Raw genomic sequence first — 21,313 nt, 5'->3', positions numbered from 1 at the left:
AGCAGTGTTTGTATTCTTCTTTACAAACTCAAACATTCACTATATAAACTGAAAAATGTTTGAAGATTTTGCTTTCCTTTGAATCACTTAATTAATATTTAGTTGTATAAGCACTGTTTCTGAGAACTGCTGTACATCTGTGTTGCATGGAGTCAACCAACTTCTGGCACTTGTGAACAGGTATTCCAGCCCAGGATGATTGGACTACATTTCACAGTTCTTCTCTATTTCTTGGTTTTGCCTCAGAAACTGCATTTTTGATGTCACCCCACAAGTTTTCTATTGGATTAAGATCCAGGGATTGGGCTGGCCGCTACATAACGTCAATCTTGTTGGTCTGGAACCAAGATGTTGCACGTTTACTGGTGTGTTTGGGGTCGTTGTCTTGTTGGAACACCCATTTCAAGGGCATTTCCTCTTCAGCATAAGGCAGCATGACCTCTTCAAGTATTCTGATGTATTCAAACTGATCCATGATCCCTGGTATGCGATAAATAGGCCCAACACCATAGTATGAGAAACATCCTCCTATCATGATTGCGCAACCATGCTTCACTGTCTTCACAGTGTACTGTGGCTTGAATTCAGTGTTTGGGGGTCGTCTAACAAACTGTCTCCGGCCACTAGACCCAAAAAGAACAATCTTACTTTTATCAGTCCACAAAATGTTGCGCCATTTCTCTTTAGGCCAGACAATGTGCTCTTTGGCAAATTGTAACCTCTTCAGCACATCTTTTTTTCAGCAGTGGGACTTTGCGGGGGCTTCTTGCAGATAACTTGGCTTCACATAGGTGTCTTCTAATTGCAACAGTACTCACAGGTAACTTTACACCTTCTTTGATCTTCCTGGAGCTGATTGTTGGCTGAGTCCTTGCTATTTTGGCTATTCTTCTATCCATTCGAATGGTAGTTTTTCATTTTCTTCCACGTCTTTCAGGTTTTGGTTGCCATTTTAAAGCATTTGCGATCATTTTAGCTGAGCAGCCTATCATTTTCTGCACTTCTTTATAAGTTTTCCCCTCTCCAATCAACTTTTTAATCAAGGTACGCTGTTCTTCTGAACAATGTCTGGAACGACTCATTTTCCTCAGAATTTCAGAGAGAAATGCACTGTAACCAGCATGTACAACATTTGCTGCCTTACTTCCTTAAATAAGGGCAATAATTGCCACCTGTTTTTCAAAGAATGAATGACCTCGCTAATAGAACTCCACACTGCTATTATTTTGAACATGCCCCTTTCAATTAGTGATTCAATTACACAGAATCAGCAGCATGCATGTCATGACTGTTGGGTCTGTTGGATTTCTATTACTCTACTAAACCTGCTAGTAAGTTATTTGCCATGTATAAATATCATTTCTACCAAAAACAGTGATTGATCAGGTTAGTGATGTTTGACTGCTATTATTTTGAACACAACTGTATGTAACAGCAGAGAACACGGGCATATGATGAATTGGGTCTGTGGACCAATATGACCGCAATGCATTCTTTTTTGTAATGCCCATGTTGAGGGTTAGGCCCAAAAAAGTTTTAAATTTGGAAGCCGTGATAGATTTCCATGCGAATTGTCTGGTAAGAGCTGAATTTGGGTGGGCGGCGATGTATTGTTGTGCATATAAATTGCTTTGGCCCACAATCAATTCATACAAATAAATACTAGTGCTTACGGTGAACAGGGCCAATCCTGCTAATACTGTGTTTTTGGGGACACTATACAAAGGAGACACTAATATAGTTCTATTCCTGATCAATATATTTATCTGTACAAACACCATACGAGTAATGGCGGTGATCAGCGACCTATAGAGTGTGATAGTGTGCAGGCAATCTAACTGGGGGTGTTAACTAACCCTAATGCTACCTGATGTCAGTGGCAGTGATACAGTGATCAGTGAAAAATTACATATATTGACACTGTACTAATGGCAATGGCTGGGTGACGGGGCAATCAAAGGGTTAATAGGGGCGATTAAAGAGTTAAATGTGCTAATCTAACGTGTGTTTATGTGTGTGTAAAATGTAGTTCTTTACTCGTGTTTGTTCTTCTCTGCCTGGACAGCATAGGGGGCAGTGGGAGATGCACACATGGGCATGCACACCCAGAAATAGAAAGCGTCGCTTTGCCCACTTGCCTGCACATTGTTGGCAGGCGGGCAGCAAGTAGTTAAAAAAAATAAATTTTAAAATGTAAAATTTTTTTTTAAAACATTTTTTATTTTTTTAACATTTTTATTTTTTTTAAAAAAAAAACAAACTTTAATTAGAGTAGTGCACTATTACAATAGTAACTTTGTACTACTCTACAGGGGGGGGGGTCAGGGATTTTTGTTTTGCATTTCATGAGCAATAAAGATTGTTGCTGTGCAATGCAGAGCTTGCTTTGAACTGTCATGAATGTGTTAAGTTCGTCATAGTTCAAAATACAGTGATCTGTGATTGACTCCAGCTGGTTACATGGTACAGGATGCTGTGATTGGTCCCATGTGCCATGTGGGAACTGTGAACCAATCACAGCTCTCCAGGAACAGAAGCAAAGCTTTCATGAATCAGAATGATTCATAAAAGCTTTGTTGTCATTGTGGTCATGTGATCAAACAGCGATAACATGATTACAGGGTCCCACTTACTGGGGTTCTCACTCCGCTGTGTCCGGTGGACACAGCGGTCATGGGGGGGGGAGGGCCCGCTGTAGCTCCTACCCATCCGCAGTACATTGCTGGAGGGTGACCTGAAAGTGGTTAAAGTGTTACTACACCCAGGACCCTGCATTTACTATATCTGGTTTCCCACAGTACACAGAACACGGAAGTGCAATTATTTTAGTAAATATAAACTGCTAAATACCTTTTCTCATCAGCAGTATATAGCAGTCTTCTGACTGCTATCAGTGTCCAGCCGAGCACTGGTTAAAATTTGTAGAAGGAGTTTTCATTCTGCCCTAGGAGGATGCAGGACCCCTGACCTCTGTCTGGATAGTGCTGATTGACCCTTTGCTGATCACATGCACTCTCCCAAGACAAAAAAAAACAACCCTCTCTAGCAATACACACCAAACTGAGCATGTGCAGAGTGACTCCACACATATGTCTTATCAGGAGATAATAGAGGGACACTGGAAGAAGGGGAGGATCAGAGCAGTCAGGATCAAACAGCCTTTTTACACAATGCTGAGGATTAACCACTTAGGTTCCACAGTGAGTATATCAAGTATAATTTACTGCATATACAGACTGATTTTACTGTTGTGGGTTTAGTAACACTTTAACCTGATCACATAGCCTATGTTTGTTTACAGATCTTCCTCACTTGATGTCACCTGTTATTTAAACAAATCCATATCACACATCAATGGGGTGTTACATGTTACTCCAATGCATGTTGCTGATATAGGCTATGAATGTGGCCCAACACAACATTTTGGCAGAACCTATATATGTGGGCAATTATGAAGACACGAAGAGCAAAATTAGAACCAACATATCTGATGAGCACCTTGAGAATTGCTACTACATCAATCAAAGCAGATATTGATGCATTTGTTGATCAAAAACTGTGTCAAATATTGCACTAGTTTTGTGTTGCCTTCTTTTACTTTTATAATAAAAACAGTTTAAAAAATAAAGTTTTATAACTCAAATAGGTACATTATCTATAGCAGTGATTGTTAGCTTGTGATCTGCCTGACTTTATTTGCTCATCAGCTCTCCTTATTGTTAGTATATTTTATGTGTGGCCCAAGATAATTCCTCTTCTTCCATTGTGGCTCAGGAAAGTCAAAAGGTTGGACACCCCTGGTCTATCTCATTCCCTGTGTACATAAATCATTTGTTTCCCAGCAAATATGGTATGGAAACCTTTCTTTATCAAACCCTTAAATATCTTCCCAAAAATAGAATTTACATTTCCTGATCTATAGTTAGTATGTGAACACCTTTATTCCTTTTTAATGTTTATCTACGTTTATTTTTTGCTCTGCAGCACCAGGGCCATAACGTACCTGTAATGAAGTGTTGTCTCAGGTCTGCCTGGTTGCTTCATAGTGTACAAATCTTCTCATCACTGCCATCGGGTTTTCCCCACAGAGATGATCTTCTGGCACAGATGTGGTTTGTACAAGCTGCCATTTAAAGTATATTACTCTCAAAATCCACCAAAAAACACCTTGTTTTCAGCTTCTCATGGACCCCAGTGCATTTTTTTCAAATGCAAAATGTCACAGAAATCTCACATAATTTTCTGACATGTTGAGCTCACAAAAAATACCAGCAGTATTCCATAGGAATCAACAATGGCCCCAGTTCTTTTTTTAATTTATTTATTAATTAGAGATATAATGGGTTATTTACTAAAACCGGAGAGTGCAAAATCTGGTGCAACTCTTCATAGAAACCACTCAGCTTCCATGTTTTTTTGCCAAAACTTAATTGAACAAGCTGAAGTTAGAAGCTGATTGGACACCATGCAAAGCTGCACCAAATTCTGAGTGCAATAGTTTTAGTAATCCCCCCAGAGTGTCTGAAAGTAAACAGCTTCTGCTGTGCTCTATTTTTAGAAGACCGATAATGATCTCTGAATTCTTTCATAGATGTATCAATTTATTATCTTCCCTGGCATTAACCTTTAATGTTACTCAGGCTCAGAATTCTATTGGAAAACCTTTTTTTTTTAAACATCACTCACGTTTAGAGTTCAATTCCAGATGCAGTGTCAAGACTAAGTACTGCAGGGCAGTGTTCTGCTGCCATCTAGTGACTGAAATAACAATATGCAGACAAAAAATGTGATATGTTGTATTTTAGTATTAAGTGTCTCTGTTACATATAAAAAAAACTTTTCCTTGTAGAAAAAAGCAACTCTTTTTGCATGGTTTTCCAAGAAGAATCATAATGCTAAAAGGGTTAAATAGTTCAAATAATATTTCATATACCTACTAAAAAATCAGTGGTGACGTCTATGATAATACCCAGGGGTTTCTGCTGGGAATGTGAAGCAGAGCAATGAGAGCACAACTGCTTCTGCTGTTTCTACACAAACCATTGACAGTGCTGGGTACTTTCTCCCAGCACTCTCAGTGGCTTATATAAATGCTTCAGTGGTATCTAATTTGATAATAGCCAGGGGTTCCTTCTGTAAATATTAACCACTTGAGCTCCTGAGGATTTACCCCCCTTAATGACCAGGCCTCTTTTTGCTACTCGGCGCTGCATTAATTCAACTGATAATTGCGCGGTCATCCAATGCTGCACCCAAACGAAATTTACATAATTTTTTTCACACAAATAGAGCTTTCTTTCGGTGTAATTTGATCACCTGTGCGCTTTTTATTTTTCACGCTATAAACAAAAAAAGGCCAAACATTTTGAAGAAAAACAATATTTTTTACTTTCAGCTATAAAAAATATATAGTAAACTCAAAGTTGGTTATAAATTTAGGCCAAAATGTATTCTGCTACATGTTTTTGGTAAAAAAAATCCCAATAAGTGTATATTGATTGCTTTGTGTGGAAGTTGTAGCGTCTACAAACTATGGTATAAATACTGCAATTTACGCCATTTTTCTGCTATACGGCGCTGCGCTAGTTTAACGGACAATTGCGTGGTCATGCAATATGGTACATAAATGAAATTTACATCCTTTTTTTCCCCACAAATTGAGCTTTCTTTCGGCGGTATTTGATCACCTGTGTGGTTTTTATTTTTTGTGCTATAAAAAAAAAGGCTGACAATTTTGAGGAAAAAAAACAATATTTTGGACTTTTTGCTATAAAACATGTCCAGTAAAAAAAAATGCAAAAATCAAATTTCTTTCAAAATGCATTCTGCGACATGTCTTTGCTAAAAAAAATCCCAATACGTGTAAATTAATTGGGTTACGTGAAAGTTATAGCGTTTACAAATGGCGGGAAAGATACTGGAATTTTTCATTTTTATTTATACTAATAATGGCGCCGATCAGCGACTTTTGGCGGCAATCAGCGACATATGTCGGCGACCAGCAACTTATGGCAGGACTGCGGGGCTGCAGCGGACATTTTGACACTGGGGGGGGAACTGACTTGGGGTCACTGACATCCCCAGTGACACCAATACAGTGATCAGTAAAAAAAAACCACTGAAACTGTACTAATGTCACTGGGGAGGAAGGGGTTAACATTTTTAGAATTTGCAGTGTAAGGGGAGTGTTTTACTAGGGAGCGGGGGTGTGTACTGGGTGGGGGGGGGAGGGGGGAGCTGATTGAGGGAGAAAAACTCTGCAGCTTCTCACAAGCTGTCAGAGAACTGACACAGAACAGGGCTGTGTGTAAACAATGCAGCCCTGCTCTGTGTCAGCGATCACCCTCAATCGCGGGAAAACGAACGGTAAAAACCGGCCGTGACCCATCGGCTGACAAACGCTGTTGACACCCGGGTAGGGCGGGCTCCGCAGAGGATGGGTGATGCAACAGGACAATGACCCAAAGCATACAAGTAATTCAACAAAACAATGGCTGCAACAGCACAGAATATGCCTTCTGGAGTGACCTCAACCCGACTGAAATGCTATGGCATGACCTTCAGAGAGCGATTCACACCAGACATCCCAAGAATATTGCTACACTGAAACAGTTTTGTGAAGAGGAGTGGTCAAAAATTACTCCAGATCGTTGTGCAGGTCTGATCTGCAACTACAGGAAACGTTTGGTTGAGGTTATTGCTGCCAAAGGAGGGTCAACCAGTTATTATGTCCAGAGGTTCACATACTTTTTCCTCCCTGCACTGTGAATGTTTATATGTTATGTGCAATTAAACCATGGCAACATCTAATGTTTGTCTAGGATTATGTTCAGCAGACTGTGTTCTTCTATTGTTGTGACTTAGATGACGTTCAGAGCACATTTTATGCCCAATTCATGCAAAACTCCACGTAATCCCAAGGGGTTCACATACTTTTTCTTGCAACTGTATACTGATATGGACTGGGTAATGTGTTAGGAACATAAGGATGCCCTATTACTTGATGGAAATGAAAATTATCAACCTACAGAGGACTGAATTCAAAGATACCCCAAAAATCAAAGCGAAAAAATGATGCAGCAGGCCGGTCCATTTTTCTGAAATTTCATTGCAGCAATTCAAAAATGGTACTCAGTAGTTTGTATGGCCCCCACATGCTAGTATGCATTCCTGGAAAAACGAAAATAGGCTGCACACCTAAAAGGCTAACCTCAACAGGTTGAGGCTAGCCTTTTAGGTGTGCAGCCTATTTTCTGTTTTCTTGGTTTTTGCAGTATATTTTAGGTAGCATCCTTCCAAATTACTCTGGTAGCACCTCATCACTCTTTTCTGTATTATTGTGGACTCCCCAGCTTTCCCCATATTTTCCCCCTATTAGTATGCATGCCTGACAACGTCAGGGTATGCTCCTAATGAGACAGCAAATGGTGTCCTGGGGTATTTCCTCCCAGATCTGGACCAGGGCATCACTGAGCTCCTGGACAATCTGAGGTGCAATCCTTGGATGGACTGAAACATGATATCCCAGAGGTGTTCTACTGGATTTAGGTCAGGCGAGCGTGGGGACCATTCAATGGTATCAATTCCTTCATCCAACAGGAACTGCCTACATACTCTCGCCACATGAGGCTGGGCATTGCCATGCACCAAAAGGAACCCAGGACCCACTGCGCTAGCGTAGGGTCTGACAATGGGTCCAAGGATTTCATCCTGATACCTAATGGCAGTCAGAGTGCCATTGTCTAGCCTGTAGAGGTCTGTGCATCCCTCCATGGATATGCCTCCCCAGACCACCACCAAAACGGTCATGGTGAATGATGTTGCAGGCAGCATAACGTTCTCCACAGCTTCTCCAGACCCTTTCACATCTGTCACATGTGCTCAGGGTGAACCTGCTCTCATCTGTGAAAGCACAGGGCGCCGGTGATGGACTTGCCAATCCTGGTGTTCAATGGCAAATGCCAATCGAGCTCTATGGTGCCGGGCAGTAAACACAGGGCCCACTAGAGGACGTCGGGCCCTCAGGAAGCCTGTTTCTGATTGTATTGTCAGACACACTAGTGGCCTGATGGTCATTTTGTAGGGCTCTGGCAGGGCTGATCCTGTTCTTCCTTGCACAAAGGATCAGATACTGGTCCTGCTGATGGGTTAAGGACCTTCTACGGCCCTGTTCAGCTCTCTTAGAGTAAATGCCTGTCTCCTGGAATCTCCTCCATGCTCTTGAGACTGTGCTGAGAGACACAGCAAACCTTCTGGCAATCGCACGTATTGATCCTAGAGGAGTTGAACTGCCTGTGCAACCCCTGTAGGGTCCAGGTATCGCTTCATGCTACCAGTAGTGACACTGACCCTAGATAAATGCAAAACTAGTGAAAAATAGTCAGAAATTATGAGTAGGGAAAAAAATGCCAGTGGCCTCCACCTGTAAAACCATTCGTATTTTGGGGGTCGTCTCATTGTTGCCCATCTAGTTCATCTGTTGTTAATTTCACTAACACCAAAGCAGCTGAAACGGATTTACCCCCTTTGCTACTTAACTGACCAGATCATTATCCCAGGATTTTAATTGACATGATGCTATACTCGGATTCAAAGGTGTTCCTTTAATTTTTTTGAGCAATGTATATAGAAAACAAAACCTGGTGCATAGTAAAGTCTAGTTGGACTATGTTGGGGTGTGCAGCTGGTCCGATATCTGTGATCTGAGGGGTGTTGTTGCGAACAACCTGAAAGATTTGTGAATATCGGGGTGTACACTCTTTGAGTGTACCAAGATGGCAGAGGATACTTATTCAGTCCTCGATACATTCAGTATCCGGTTGGGAGTAGCAAGATTGCCAACGTCATACATCCAGCCAGGAAATGTAATGAATTGAGAGTAGTAGGCAGAGTTATAACATATAAATGGGTTTGCCAATCACCACAGCCCTATGCCTCTGAGGACAACCAGTGGGGTGGGCGAAACACATTAGTACGGACAGTGGTGACGTCATACCGGTGTTTAAAGTGCACAAGGAGCTGCACTGCCTTCCAAGCCAGTGTTTATGCTCTTTTTATTTTTGAAACACGTGAGTGTAATACCAGTGTAGCTAATTTTATTCAATAAACATAAATCACACTATTTGTCTTTCTCCATTGTTTGCATGCATATAGTCTACTTCATGACGGAACGATAAGCTTCATTTACACCAGGAGGATCACAAGACCCAACAGGAACTCCACATGCCCCATCAAAGCGTCTAGACTCTTGTTTTATTATAAGAGTTCAATATATCTGGTGAGTCGGTGGCCACATAAGAGGGGAGCACAAAGCATGAATCACCTGTTTCTGGGAAGAAGCACTTGCTATTTGCACTAAGGACATTATTTTTCACAATAAGGTTTTCTTGCTGAGTTGTATTTATGTATGTTTTATCACATTTAGGCAGCGCTTTTATGTGTATTGTTTATGTTTGGAACAACAGTACAGGATAAAATTGTGTCCGAAATTGGGTAAAAGTGCACCAGAAACTTTGGAAATGGTGAAGAAAGCTTATGGAGAAGCTGCGCTATCACCTCCACAAGTGTACCAATGGCACAAGGCCTTCAAGGAAGGAAAAGGTGTTGAAGATGAACAACAATCACCTCTTCATCAAAAATGGAAAAGAATGTGGATGAAGTGAGGTCTGTTCTCAACCGTGACCGACGGCTCACTATCAGAATGGTTGCAGAGGAAACAGGAATTACCAATTTAATTAGTGAAATCGTGACTCAGGATTTGAACATGAGAAAAGTGTGTACAAAACGTGACACTTGATCAGAAGGAACACCGTCAACTCAGTTGCTAAGGCCTGCTGGCCTGATATTTTGAGTCAAGTGATCACGGGAGATGAATCCTGAGTGTTGGAGTACAATCCAGAGATGAAGAAACAAAGTTAAGAGTGACACACGCCCACATCACCTCCTCCCAAGAAATCTCCAATGAGCAAATCATAAGTCAAATGGTCATTGTTTTTTTGATTCATGTGGAATTGTCCATAAGGATTTTGTACCTGCTGGTCAAACTGTGAATCTAAGATTTTACCTGGAAGTTCCAAGTTGCTTGAGGCAGAGTTTTTTGTGTGCATCCTAAGGTTATCTCAAGCTGGATCCTTCATCACGACAACGCACAGTGTCACAGTGCTTTGGCTGTCAGAATTTTTGGCTGAAAAACACATCACAGTGCTTCCCCTTCCACCCTACAGCCCAGACTTGGCTCCTTGCGACTTTTTCATAATCCCAAAGATGAAGAAGGGTTTGAAAGGACACCATTTTGGTAGTGTGGATAACAGCCAAAGAGCCACTATGCAGGCTTTGAATGCCATCCCACTTGAAGACTTCTAGGGATGGAAAAATCACTGGGAGCATTGTGTACACTCAAAGTACATACTTGGAGACAATGTTCAATTCTAAATTTTTTTCAATACAAATTTTTTAAATATCATTCTCATTACTTTCTGGACACACCTCGTATATACCAGTTTGTAGACACAATAACTTTCACACAAACCAGTATATATACACTTAATGGTATTTTATATTTTACCAAAGACATGTAGCAGAATACATTTTTGCCTAAATTTATGAAGAAATTTGTTTTTTATTGTTTTATTGGATATATTTATAACAGAAAGTAGAAAATATAACTTAAATGTTTGGTCTTTTTTTGTTTATATAATAAAAAAAATAAAAAACCCAGTGGTGATCAAATTCCACCAAAAGAAAGCTCTAGTTTGCGAAAAAAGATAAAAATTTATTTTGGGTAGAGTGTAGCATGACCGAGCAATTCCCAGCTAAAGTAGAGCCTAATAGCAAAAAATGCCCTGGTCATGTAGGAGATAAAACCTTCCAGAGGTCATGTGGTTAAAATAAACAAAACATTTCCAAGACATTTCTACAGAGAATCACAGAACATTCACACCACACGTACATTTCTTTAAAAGCAAATTACCTGAATTTAAGAATACCACATATTTAGCAAGCAAGTGACATGCACACGGCCACTCTCCAGCTTTTCACCAAACTGACAAGTCTTATTAAACCCTAAAGCGAATTTATACATTTCCCTTCGGATCCAAATCATTAGCCTCACTGGGCCGTAGTTCAAGCTGTGGGTCACCTGTCAGTACTGCCCAACTTGACTTGAAAAATTGATTTTTCAATCCACTTCTGTCAAAGGAAAATTGTCGGTGGAACAGTGACTGCATCCAATCAAATGTAGTCACTTTCAAATATTCAGCACCTGCTAACTACAGTAGCCAACAGTGGAGACTCCTTCATCCATGTGGTTCAGTATGGATGGAGAAATCTATTAGGTTTCTCTAATTCAGCGTTGAACAAGAAAACTCTTTGTGTGTATGGATAGCTTTACTGCTGTGCCGTGAATAGTCCTGGACTGCAGACTTTCAATTTACATACAGGAACAGTCAAATAAATGATGACACCACTCCATCTTTCCTAGCAGATAAGCCTGTGTGTTTTCAGTTAGGCTGAAGCAGCCAAGACATGAGTGGGAAGACATTTCCTTTACAAAGTATACTGCATCAAGAAAATGAAAGGGATAAGAACAAGATCTGAGTAATAATGTACTATACATTTTATTTTACAGTGTTTTTTTTGTTTTTTTTAATTCTGTCTAGAAATAAAATTCAAAATGAACATGAAGACAGGTATACAAAGAGGAGCAAAATGTCACATTAAAGTTGTTGCTGTCCCTGCTTGTTTGGATCACAGTTATGCACAGGTTTTATTGGCTTCATACTTCTTACTAAGGACATGGTCCAATAAGCTTGTTGAGAAATGCTTCAACCTGATCATCATCTTTGACTCCCACAAACTGATCCACAACACTGCCATTTTTCAGAGCAAGAACTGTTGGTACAGCACTGACCTGCAGAGAAAAAAAAGAAAGTTAATTACATGGAAGGCTATGGGCTAGGGCTATGGGATTTGTGCTGTGCAGAGAGCAGTGCATGTGACTGCAACTAATATGCACTGTTCATTCTAAACTAATGGAAGTCAGGGATAAAAGGAGTGGTACGGATGCTCACAGAGGACATTACAAGGAGACAGAAAAACAGGGTAACGATTTAATGAATAAGATTACAGGGCCATTAAGTGCTGCTGTCTGTCAGTCTCTGGGTGTGCGGCTTCTCTTTCTGTCCTTTCACATCCCCTAGATTTTTGTAAGATCAGATTTTTGGAAAAAGGCTGCATGCATGGGATACATGTTTATTTGTTTCTTGTGTTTAGGTGAAGGTAGGGGAGTGTTTTGCATAATTTAATAAGTTTTCGGATAATAAAATAGTTTCTTTGTATATAGTTCTATTTATGTTATTTTCAGAAAAAAGACATTTTCTTTTCTGTTATTTGCTGATATAAGCTTGTTTGGATATATATATATATATATATATATGCTTTTATTACTAAGCTGTATGTTTGCAAGATTTTAAATACACAAAAAATGTACAAGGAGACAGAAAAAGAGAGTAAGAAATCATTTAATGAAAAAGAGATTACAGGGCCATTAAGTAGTGGATGTATATGGATTGCTATTTTGGAGAATAAGGACACCCAGAAGATGCAGTATATGACAAAATGCGGTGGATGGAGCTTCGTGTTGTGATGTCATCACATTACCAGAAGTACCCCCGGAAGTTGGTTTTGGTCTATCTGGATTGTATTACTGGCAGTGCGGTTTTACACTATGTGGGGCGCATGGTCTCCTTTCACTTTTTAACATGTAAACGCACATATGAATAAATGTTGGAGATGGAGGATTAAAGCGATATATATTCCCTATTTTTGCCAATTTCTCTTGATCGCTCAAACAGAGACATAGACCCAAAAGAACTATTGTGCATCATTTATTGATTAAAAAAATTATATCCCAAACTTTAAAATATTCCACTCACATAGTCAGTGGCCCTCCCTGGCTTCCAGGATGACTGGCTACCACAAAATGCAGGATGCACCGATGTTCCACAACTGATGCGTTGCAAAAATTCACCAAAACCGTTGTAAAGAGTACTGTACATACTGTTCTTTTATAAAGTGAAATCTATGTGAACAAGACCTAAAACTTCTTGAGTCACTGACCTGGAACAAGCATGCAGATCAGGAGCTGTGACTGCACTCTGTCTTTTCAATTTGCATGCATGTTCCTGGTCAGTGAGTACTTAAGTCTAATAAAGCCAGGTAAATAGTATTCTTTCAGGGAACTCCTAGATTGTAAACTGCAAGGAGCAGGGCCCTCCTTTCCCTCTTGTATTGAACTGTATTGTTGCTGTATTGTCTCCCATTATATTGTAAAGCGCTGAGCAAACTGTTGGCGCTATATAAATCCTGTATAATAATAATAACTCAACCATCACAGCCCCCATGTTTCCCTTTGCAGTTAGGTGTGTGCAAAATCAACAAGAAGCAAACTATAGAATGGGGAAGGGGGGTTGTTTGGGGGTGACAGCGCATGTCCATCTCTGGAAGGTTCTCACATCAGCAATTTAACCTGCTTTCACTTGTATATTCCAAATAAGAACAATAACACTTTTACTAGCTAGTATTATTTATATATTTATTTCAGGTACTTATATTGTACATTCATATCAGTCCCTAACCCTGAAGGGGCCTACAATCTAAGGTTCCTAACTCACATTCATACATACACATACTAGGGCTAATTTAGACAGGATCCAATTAACCTACCAGCATGTCTTTGGAGTGTGAGAGGAAACCAAAGTACCCGGAGGAAACCCACGCAAGCACAGGGAGAACATGAAAACTCCAGGCAGGTGGTGCCATGGTTAGGAATCGAACCAGCGACCCCAGTACTGACAGGCGGAAGTGCTAACCATTTAAAGTATAAAGGACACTCAGGCAGGCCATAATATTCTCCAGTAAGCAGCATATTCTCAGTAGTTCATTAGAATGCTAGAGGCATCTGCTATACAAAGGGTGCTTCTTCAGCAATGTGATATGAACAGGGGGCTTATATAGCATCAGATCCTATCAATAGCTCTTAATTTCTTTCATGTTACATGGCAGTACAAAATGTAACCACTACTCGCCATCCACTTACCACTTCCATTGAGGGATTAATCTGGTGGTTGCCATCTCCAAAGAGCCATTCCCTTTAAGGAATTGTTCCAAAGAATTCCATCTACCATGAAGGATGTGTTTGAGCCTTATTTGCTGCCTATAATTTGTGCAGCAACTCTTTCTGGTGAGTGCATTTGGAGTGGTGGTGGAACTTACTGAGGATTTTTGTTGGAGAATCTGATAAATATTGATATTTGACTGGAGAGTGTTTATCACTAGATGAACTGTTATCACCAGTTTCCTTACTCGTTGGACTTTTCTATATGTATGCTTATGTTATGACACTTGATCATGAGTTTTGAGCGCTGCACTTTTTTCACATATAATTTAACACGAGGTTTAGGCATAGTCACCTTTCAGTGCCAGCAGCTGATTTATTTTCCACAAAGCGCTGAATTTTTTCATATTTTTAGTGAATTATTCCTTTGTCTTCCTACTATGCATGACAGCATGTACAAGTACCCTTAAAATACACATTAAAGCGTTAGTTCAGAAAAAAGTGAAAAGGTGAACTACCACCCTACACCTTCCCCAATCCCCTAGTTCCTGCTGTACTTACCTCCCGTAGGTGATGCATTGTCAGTGCAGCTGGTGTAGTGGTCTGGGAATTTGAAATCCCCACTCTTCTCCCCCTGATGTGGCTCAGAGCATTCCTGATTAGTGGCCACTGACTGTGCATCACCTCACAGGAGGTAAGTACAGTGGAGACAGTGTGTGGAGCGGGAGGGGGTTGGGGGTTAGTTTAGTTCACCTTTTCAGAAAAAAATTAAAAGGTAAATACTTTTAATGTACTTGTATGTGTCATTTTTTAACATGAACCCTTCTGTTTTTTTAACTCATTTAGTTTGTGTAATCCACTTATCTGCCTTCTTCATGTATACTGTTCTGACATGTTTGGCTATGGTATGTACACATTAAGCATGGGTCTGCTAAGCTGAAATGTAATTCTCTTTGCTGTGTGTAGAATGGTATTACCTTGACGTACTAGAAAGGTTTTTATGTTACAAACAAGTTGAAAATTAAAAGCTCCTTCACCTACAATGCACAAAAGATATGTTTCATATATAGACATAGGAGGCTGCAATGTCCCAAATCCAGTTTGACAGGAATCTCAAATGACAGCACCTGAAGGAGGCCATAAGTGAGATTAGTACACTGTTGACTTGATTATCTCACTGCAGGCTGTATATTACAGACTAAATCCCTACATAAACAGAATGTGAATGCATAAAGGCACTTTAGTATTGTATAGTCATACATAAGTCACCAAATTACTCGGATTAGAAGCACAGTAAAACACATTCCCTAGTCCTCTTCTAGCTTTAGGCTGGCTTCACATTAGTGCATTAAAGCATGGAACTCAGGCCTGGTTTAGATTTTCAGAATTTCTCCACCAATTATATTATACTTATATGGTCTTTGCTGTTTAATTTAGCACTTGGAAAGCCTGTGACTAGATCTCTCAATTGTGTTCAGAATTTTTATGAACTTACCAACTGCCTATGTAATGCATTCCTCCTGTGTATGATGTTGTCTTATTAATTTCAATGTACAACACAGGTGCATGTATTTCTTAGCACTGATGTTACTTTATGCCCATTTCAGTATTTATGTAAACTCTTTTGGATTAAAAAATATATCACTGGTGCCATACTGGTGAATTTCTGTACTTCTTTATTCCAAATATTTCTAAAATATGCTGGTGCTTCAATTTACAGACAGGTAGCCTGTTCCCTTGGTCAAGAAAGTTGTTTAAACTGCTAGGAAATGTGGAAGCCAACCTGAACCTGATCTACCTGAACAACATGAAAGAGATCTACCTGAACAACATGAAAGAGATCTACCTGAACAACATGAAAGAGATCTACCTGAACAACATGAAAGAGATCTACCTGAACAACATGAAAGAGATCTACCTGAACAACATGAAAGAGATCTACCTGAACAACATGAAAGAGATCTACCTGAACAACAGGAAAGAGATCTACCTGAACAACAGGAAAGAGATCTACCTGAACAACATGAAAGAGATCTACCTGAACAACATGAAAGAGATCTACCTGAACAACAGGAAAGAGATCTACCTGAACAACATGAAAGAGATCTACGTGAACAACATGAAAGAGATCTACGTGAACAACATGAAAGAGATTTACATGAACAACATGAAAGAGATTTACATGAACAACATGAAAGATCTACCTGAACAAGATGAAAGAGCTCAAAGGTTTAGTGCCCCCCTTTTTTTAAAGAGTTAACTATCAAGGACAAACTAAATAGTAAGGAAAAAATATACTTAAACAAATGTCATTGTAAAAATATAAACTTAGCCAACCTTAAAAGTGGATGGTGTAAGTCAGTAGAGCAGTGGACAGTGCCAGCAGGGAAGTGGACGGTGTGTGGACAGAATCAATAGGGCAGTGGATGGTGTCAGTGAGGCAAAGGACGGTGTCAGTCAGTAGAGCAGCCAACAGGAGAAGGTAAGCTGGCCATGCTGAGAGGTTGGGGGATGTAATGGGGGGCTGGAAAAGAAAGGGGAACCTGGACTGGAGGGATAGTGGGGGTGGCATTTACCAGAACCAATCCCCTGTATTTTCCTCCTGCAGCAGCAGAATGCCGGTAGGAGAGAAAGAGAAGACAGCTTTTGTCTGCTGCAGAAGGAAAATACAGTGAATCGGTTCCCATAAATGCCACACTGCTCCTGCCCAATTTCTGGGGTCGGCAAGGAAGGGATGCCATCTACCCATCATTTACCCATGATTAACGGGTAGATCACGATTGCTAGGTTGCCGACCCCCGTCCTATCCACTACAGCTGCAGCAGCCAAAGGTGTACACATGCCGCAGCATGAATTATATATTCTGTCACTTTCAGTGGGTGCTACTGCCCACCAATCACAACCCATTCAAGAAATGGGGCCACTCTGCAAGTGCCCTGCAACTGCATGCTTCTGTGGAGTTCAAGGGTTTAAAGCAGATGGTGAGAAAGCAATACAACACCTCCTCACCGCCTGCTTTAACCCCTTGGTTGCTGTACTGCACATTATTGCAGGGCGCTTGCAGAGCAGCGTCCTTCACTTGAATGGGTCATGCTTGGTGGGCACAACACTTGCCAAGCGTGACAGGGCATATAGGTCCTGCTGTGGCCAGGACATGTGTACACCCTGGCCAATGCAGCTAAAAAGTCTGGGGGGGCGGTTGAAAACACTTCTCAACTATGGGGTATTACCACCCCTCAAAACGCATCTATAGAGCCCTTACTGCTCAGAGTTCCCTAATATAGAACAGAGTTCACAGAGTTTTAGATGTGATTATGTCCAGTTCAGTCAGACCTATGAATGTGCCAGTCTAGAAGTACTATCAGGTCTTTAAAGAAGGGCATGGAATTCCTCACAAGACTAAATGCTACCCTTGAGAAACATGAAAACATTTGTAACTCTAGGAATTACCTTTAGGCGTAGAATGCATTGCTCAATGATAGGTAATGAATTAATCAACATAATGAGGGCAGACTAGGTGGCCCACTGTCTTCTTTCATTTTTTTTCCTCCCCTTGATCTTGATTCTTAAGCTGGCCATAGATGGATCGAATCTCGGCTGATCCATCTATGGGCAGGCTGGTAGTACTAAAGTCAACCCATCCATCAACTTCAGTACAACCAGCCTGTTGGATTTTTTTCCCGCATTATGGGATGGATTCCCCCATCAACACTGACTGTGGCTGCAAGAAAGAAAATCACATCATCTATGGCTTGCCTTTCTTACTGCTGTTTGAGATTTTTTTTTTTTTTAAACTTGTGTAGAAAGTATGAACAGATACAGCTTTAATCTGGTTCTGCACAAGTTCTTTACTGAAGCCATTGCTTTTTCCCTATGCATACCAAGGTGTTGAAAGACAGCACCAGAACTCTCTAGGAGTCATGTTCATCCAATGGCTTCAATACTTTGAGACATCGGCCTGGAAAAAGTATGCTTGTCCCACATCAGTGATTCTGAACTACTGAAGCCAGTGGCAGACAGATAACCAGTATTCTTAAAAGGAAATAAACAATGCTGGTCCTCACATTTGATCAGCATCGGCTTCCTTCTACCTGCAGTTATACACTAACAATTTATTTTGTGAAGGTTCACAAACTAAGACCCCTTTCAAACTGATCAGTTTTTCTTCAGTTTTTGTCTTACAAAAATTGGAAGAAATATGCATCACTATTAAATCCTATGGAAGTCTTCACACCGGTCCGTTGCAGGTCAGTTGAGTTTTTAAAAGTCCTGCTTGCTGCATTTTTGGTGTGGTCAATAAATGCACCTTCCCATTGAAATGAATGGAAAGCGATCAAAAACGTGGCAAAAATGCATAAAAAATGCACCCACTCTACAATACATTTCACCCATCTATTCAGGATTGCCTCGGAAAATTGTTAGCTTGCTGGCATGCGGAGGTTCCGGAGCTTGATATTGAGGACTGGGAGGATATCTGGGATTATCCCATCAAGCAATTGGTCTCTACATGGGATCGCTTAAGCCAAAATAAAATCCTTCATAGCATACACTTCACACCTTAAAAACTGCATAGGATCTTCCCTACACAACTATCTAGATCAGCAATGGGCAAACTACGGCCCGCGGGCCGTATACGGCCCGGCGGACCTTTTAATCCGGCCCGCGGAGCTAGGCTCCCGCTAGGCTCCTCTCACAGTCCGCCGTGTAGCATGAAAATCTATCTCCTATGAGGATCTGTCCCCCTCGACGTATCTGCGCATGTGCCGGAGATCGCCGATCGGCTGCTAATGCCTGAAACTGGCACATGCACAGATACGTCGAGGGGGACAGATCCTCATAGGAGACAAATTTTCATGCTACACCGGAACGGCGCGGGAACACGGCGAGAGGAACGCGCGGAGCAAAGGTAAGTGAATTGACACAGGGGGGACTTGGGGACTTAATATGGGGAATGAATTACTATAGGGGGGATGAATTACTATATGGGGGATGAATTACTATAGGGGGGATGAATTACTATAGGGGGGATGAATTACTATAGGGGGGATGAATTACTATGGGGGGGATGAATTACTATATGGGGGATGAATTACTATATGGGGGATGAATTACTATATGGGGGATGAATTACTATGGGGGATGAATTACTATATGGGGGATGAATTACTATATGGGGGATGAATTACTATATGGGGGATGAATTACTATATGGGGGATGAATTACTATGCTTACTATGGGGGAATATTACTATACTTACTATGGATGACACATACACATCATTCATCTACTCTTGGTCTGGCCCCCGGGTCCAATATATGAACCCATTGCGGCCCTCAAGTCAAAAAGTTTGCCCACCCCTGATCTAGATGGTGGCGGTGTCCAGAGGATGCGGCAATGTTTCAACATATTTTCTGGCATTGTCCGGTTAAACGACAATTTTGTGAGGTGTTATCCAGCTACGACGTCCATATCTGTTCCCCTGACCATTGATGTTTGTATTTTGATCCTAGTTCGTTTATTGGCTATGTCTACAGCAATAAGAACGTTGATAGGACTGTTTTATGCCAGTAAAGCCATACTTCTCAAATGGAAGTCTCCATTAGCCCCCACTCTGGATTTCTGGAAGCATTTAGTTAATGTAGCTGTGCCACTATACAAATTCACCTACGAATCCAAGGGATGCCTGACAGAGTTTTCCAAGGTATGGGATATATGGATAGATTCACCTGATAAAACGGTCTAATGCGAACCTACTTCTTAGGCTACATAGAGTCCTTCTCCTTTCTCCACTTATAGGAATCATTGAGGTTTTGCAACGCATTTGCATTTTCACTGAGTTTTTCCAATGGAGCAGTGTGAAAACAAGCTAATAACGAATACATATTCTCTACAAATTTGGCACAGCATAAGGCTGGGTTCACACTAGCTAGGTTCACAGTGCGGACTGCATGTAATCGTACTCTCCCACACCAAAAACACGCTGCTGTCAGAAGAGGCGCAGGGGTGCCTTTAATTAATGGCAGCTCCACGCATTGGAATCCAGAGAGCGATTTCCCGTGCTGGGAACTGCATAGCACTATGCGGATTCTCTGCAGCTGCAATTTTGGAAAACATGCAGGGACCTTTTTCCTGCATTTTCCAGTAGAGCAGCCCATTCAGGCTGCTGATCCTGTGCAAGCACAGCCGCTGGGAAACTGGCATAGTGTGAACCTAGTCTAACAATATATAATACACCTATAAATATATCCTTAAATACTGAAAAAAGATCTGGATAAAAAAATAACAGTAAATCAATAAAGGATTCAGAGACTGGGAAAAGATAAGGAAGGACAAACGCTGGGAAATTTTTCATCTGGATAAACAATGATGAAACAAACTGTTTGTTTTATGTATAAAAATAATCAGAACCCACTGATAAAATGACAAATGTCAAACAAACCGACTTCCAGTATAACAAATCATTCTCAGCTGAGAGTCATTTACTTTAAACATCAGACTCTATGAAAACATATTGCCTACAATTATAGTGATGTAGCTTCACATGGAATGAATATTGATATTAATAAAAGCAGCCTATGCATGGACTATGCAGAATCTCCACTCCGATGTCATTTTCATGTACATTTCTTACACACAACCCAAGACTAGCCCAAAACATCACTTGAGAGAAACAATCTTATGATAACAGGTGTCAGATCTCAGCCACTGCCACCAATATGTGACAAACTGCAGGTCAGGTAACAGCGTGCTTCCACCAATACATGATGTTGATGCTCCCTGTCGCACCTGACACAAATATCTTCTAGCTCCACCACAATCTAAGTGCCAACGTAATTGACACTGGGGTCAGCTAACCATGCCTTTGACCCATAACACATCCAACCAGCTGGCAGCATGTGTTTTTACTGAAAACCCAAATCATTCACAATATCTACATTAATAATTCTGACTTCTATGAAATGCCTGGAATACACACTTTTAATACAGATATATTTCAGAGATGTACTCCTCAGAGGAGTGTAAACTTTTACTGCCATGACCACCAATGTGGTGGGGGAGGGAGGGAAGGGGGAAATGGGGGGTGGTGATAGTGGTAGAGGGTTAACTTTCACTGCTGTGATCACAATACAGGTGGGTGGAGGAGGTTACATTTTACTGCCAATGGCCACCAATTCCGGGGGGGGGGGTGGAATAAATGT

General features: G+C 40.9%; 1 protein-coding gene across 1 annotated transcript in view; it reads right to left on the bottom strand.

Moving 5' to 3' along the window:
- Positions 1-11,592: 11,592 nt before the first annotated feature.
- Positions 11,593-21,313, bottom strand: part of TXN2 (thioredoxin 2) — a 46,063-nt gene continuing 36,342 nt past the window's right edge. Inside the window, exon 4 of the mRNA XM_089681829.1 lies at positions 11,593-11,908. Coding sequence (XP_089537955.1) covers positions 11,786-11,908 — 123 coding nt within the window. The 3' untranslated portion in view covers positions 11,593-11,785. The remainder of the gene's footprint in view (positions 11,909-21,313) is intronic.

The sequence above is a fragment of the Staurois parvus genome, unplaced genomic scaffold, assembly GCF_062004578.1.
Source record: "Staurois parvus isolate SC_StPar_1 unplaced genomic scaffold, SC_StPar_1.0 ptg000280l, whole genome shotgun sequence".
Lineage (NCBI taxonomy): Eukaryota > Metazoa > Chordata > Amphibia > Anura > Ranidae > Staurois > Staurois parvus.
Note: the sequence above shows the minus strand (reverse complement) of the source record. Positions and strands in the feature narration are given on the sequence as shown.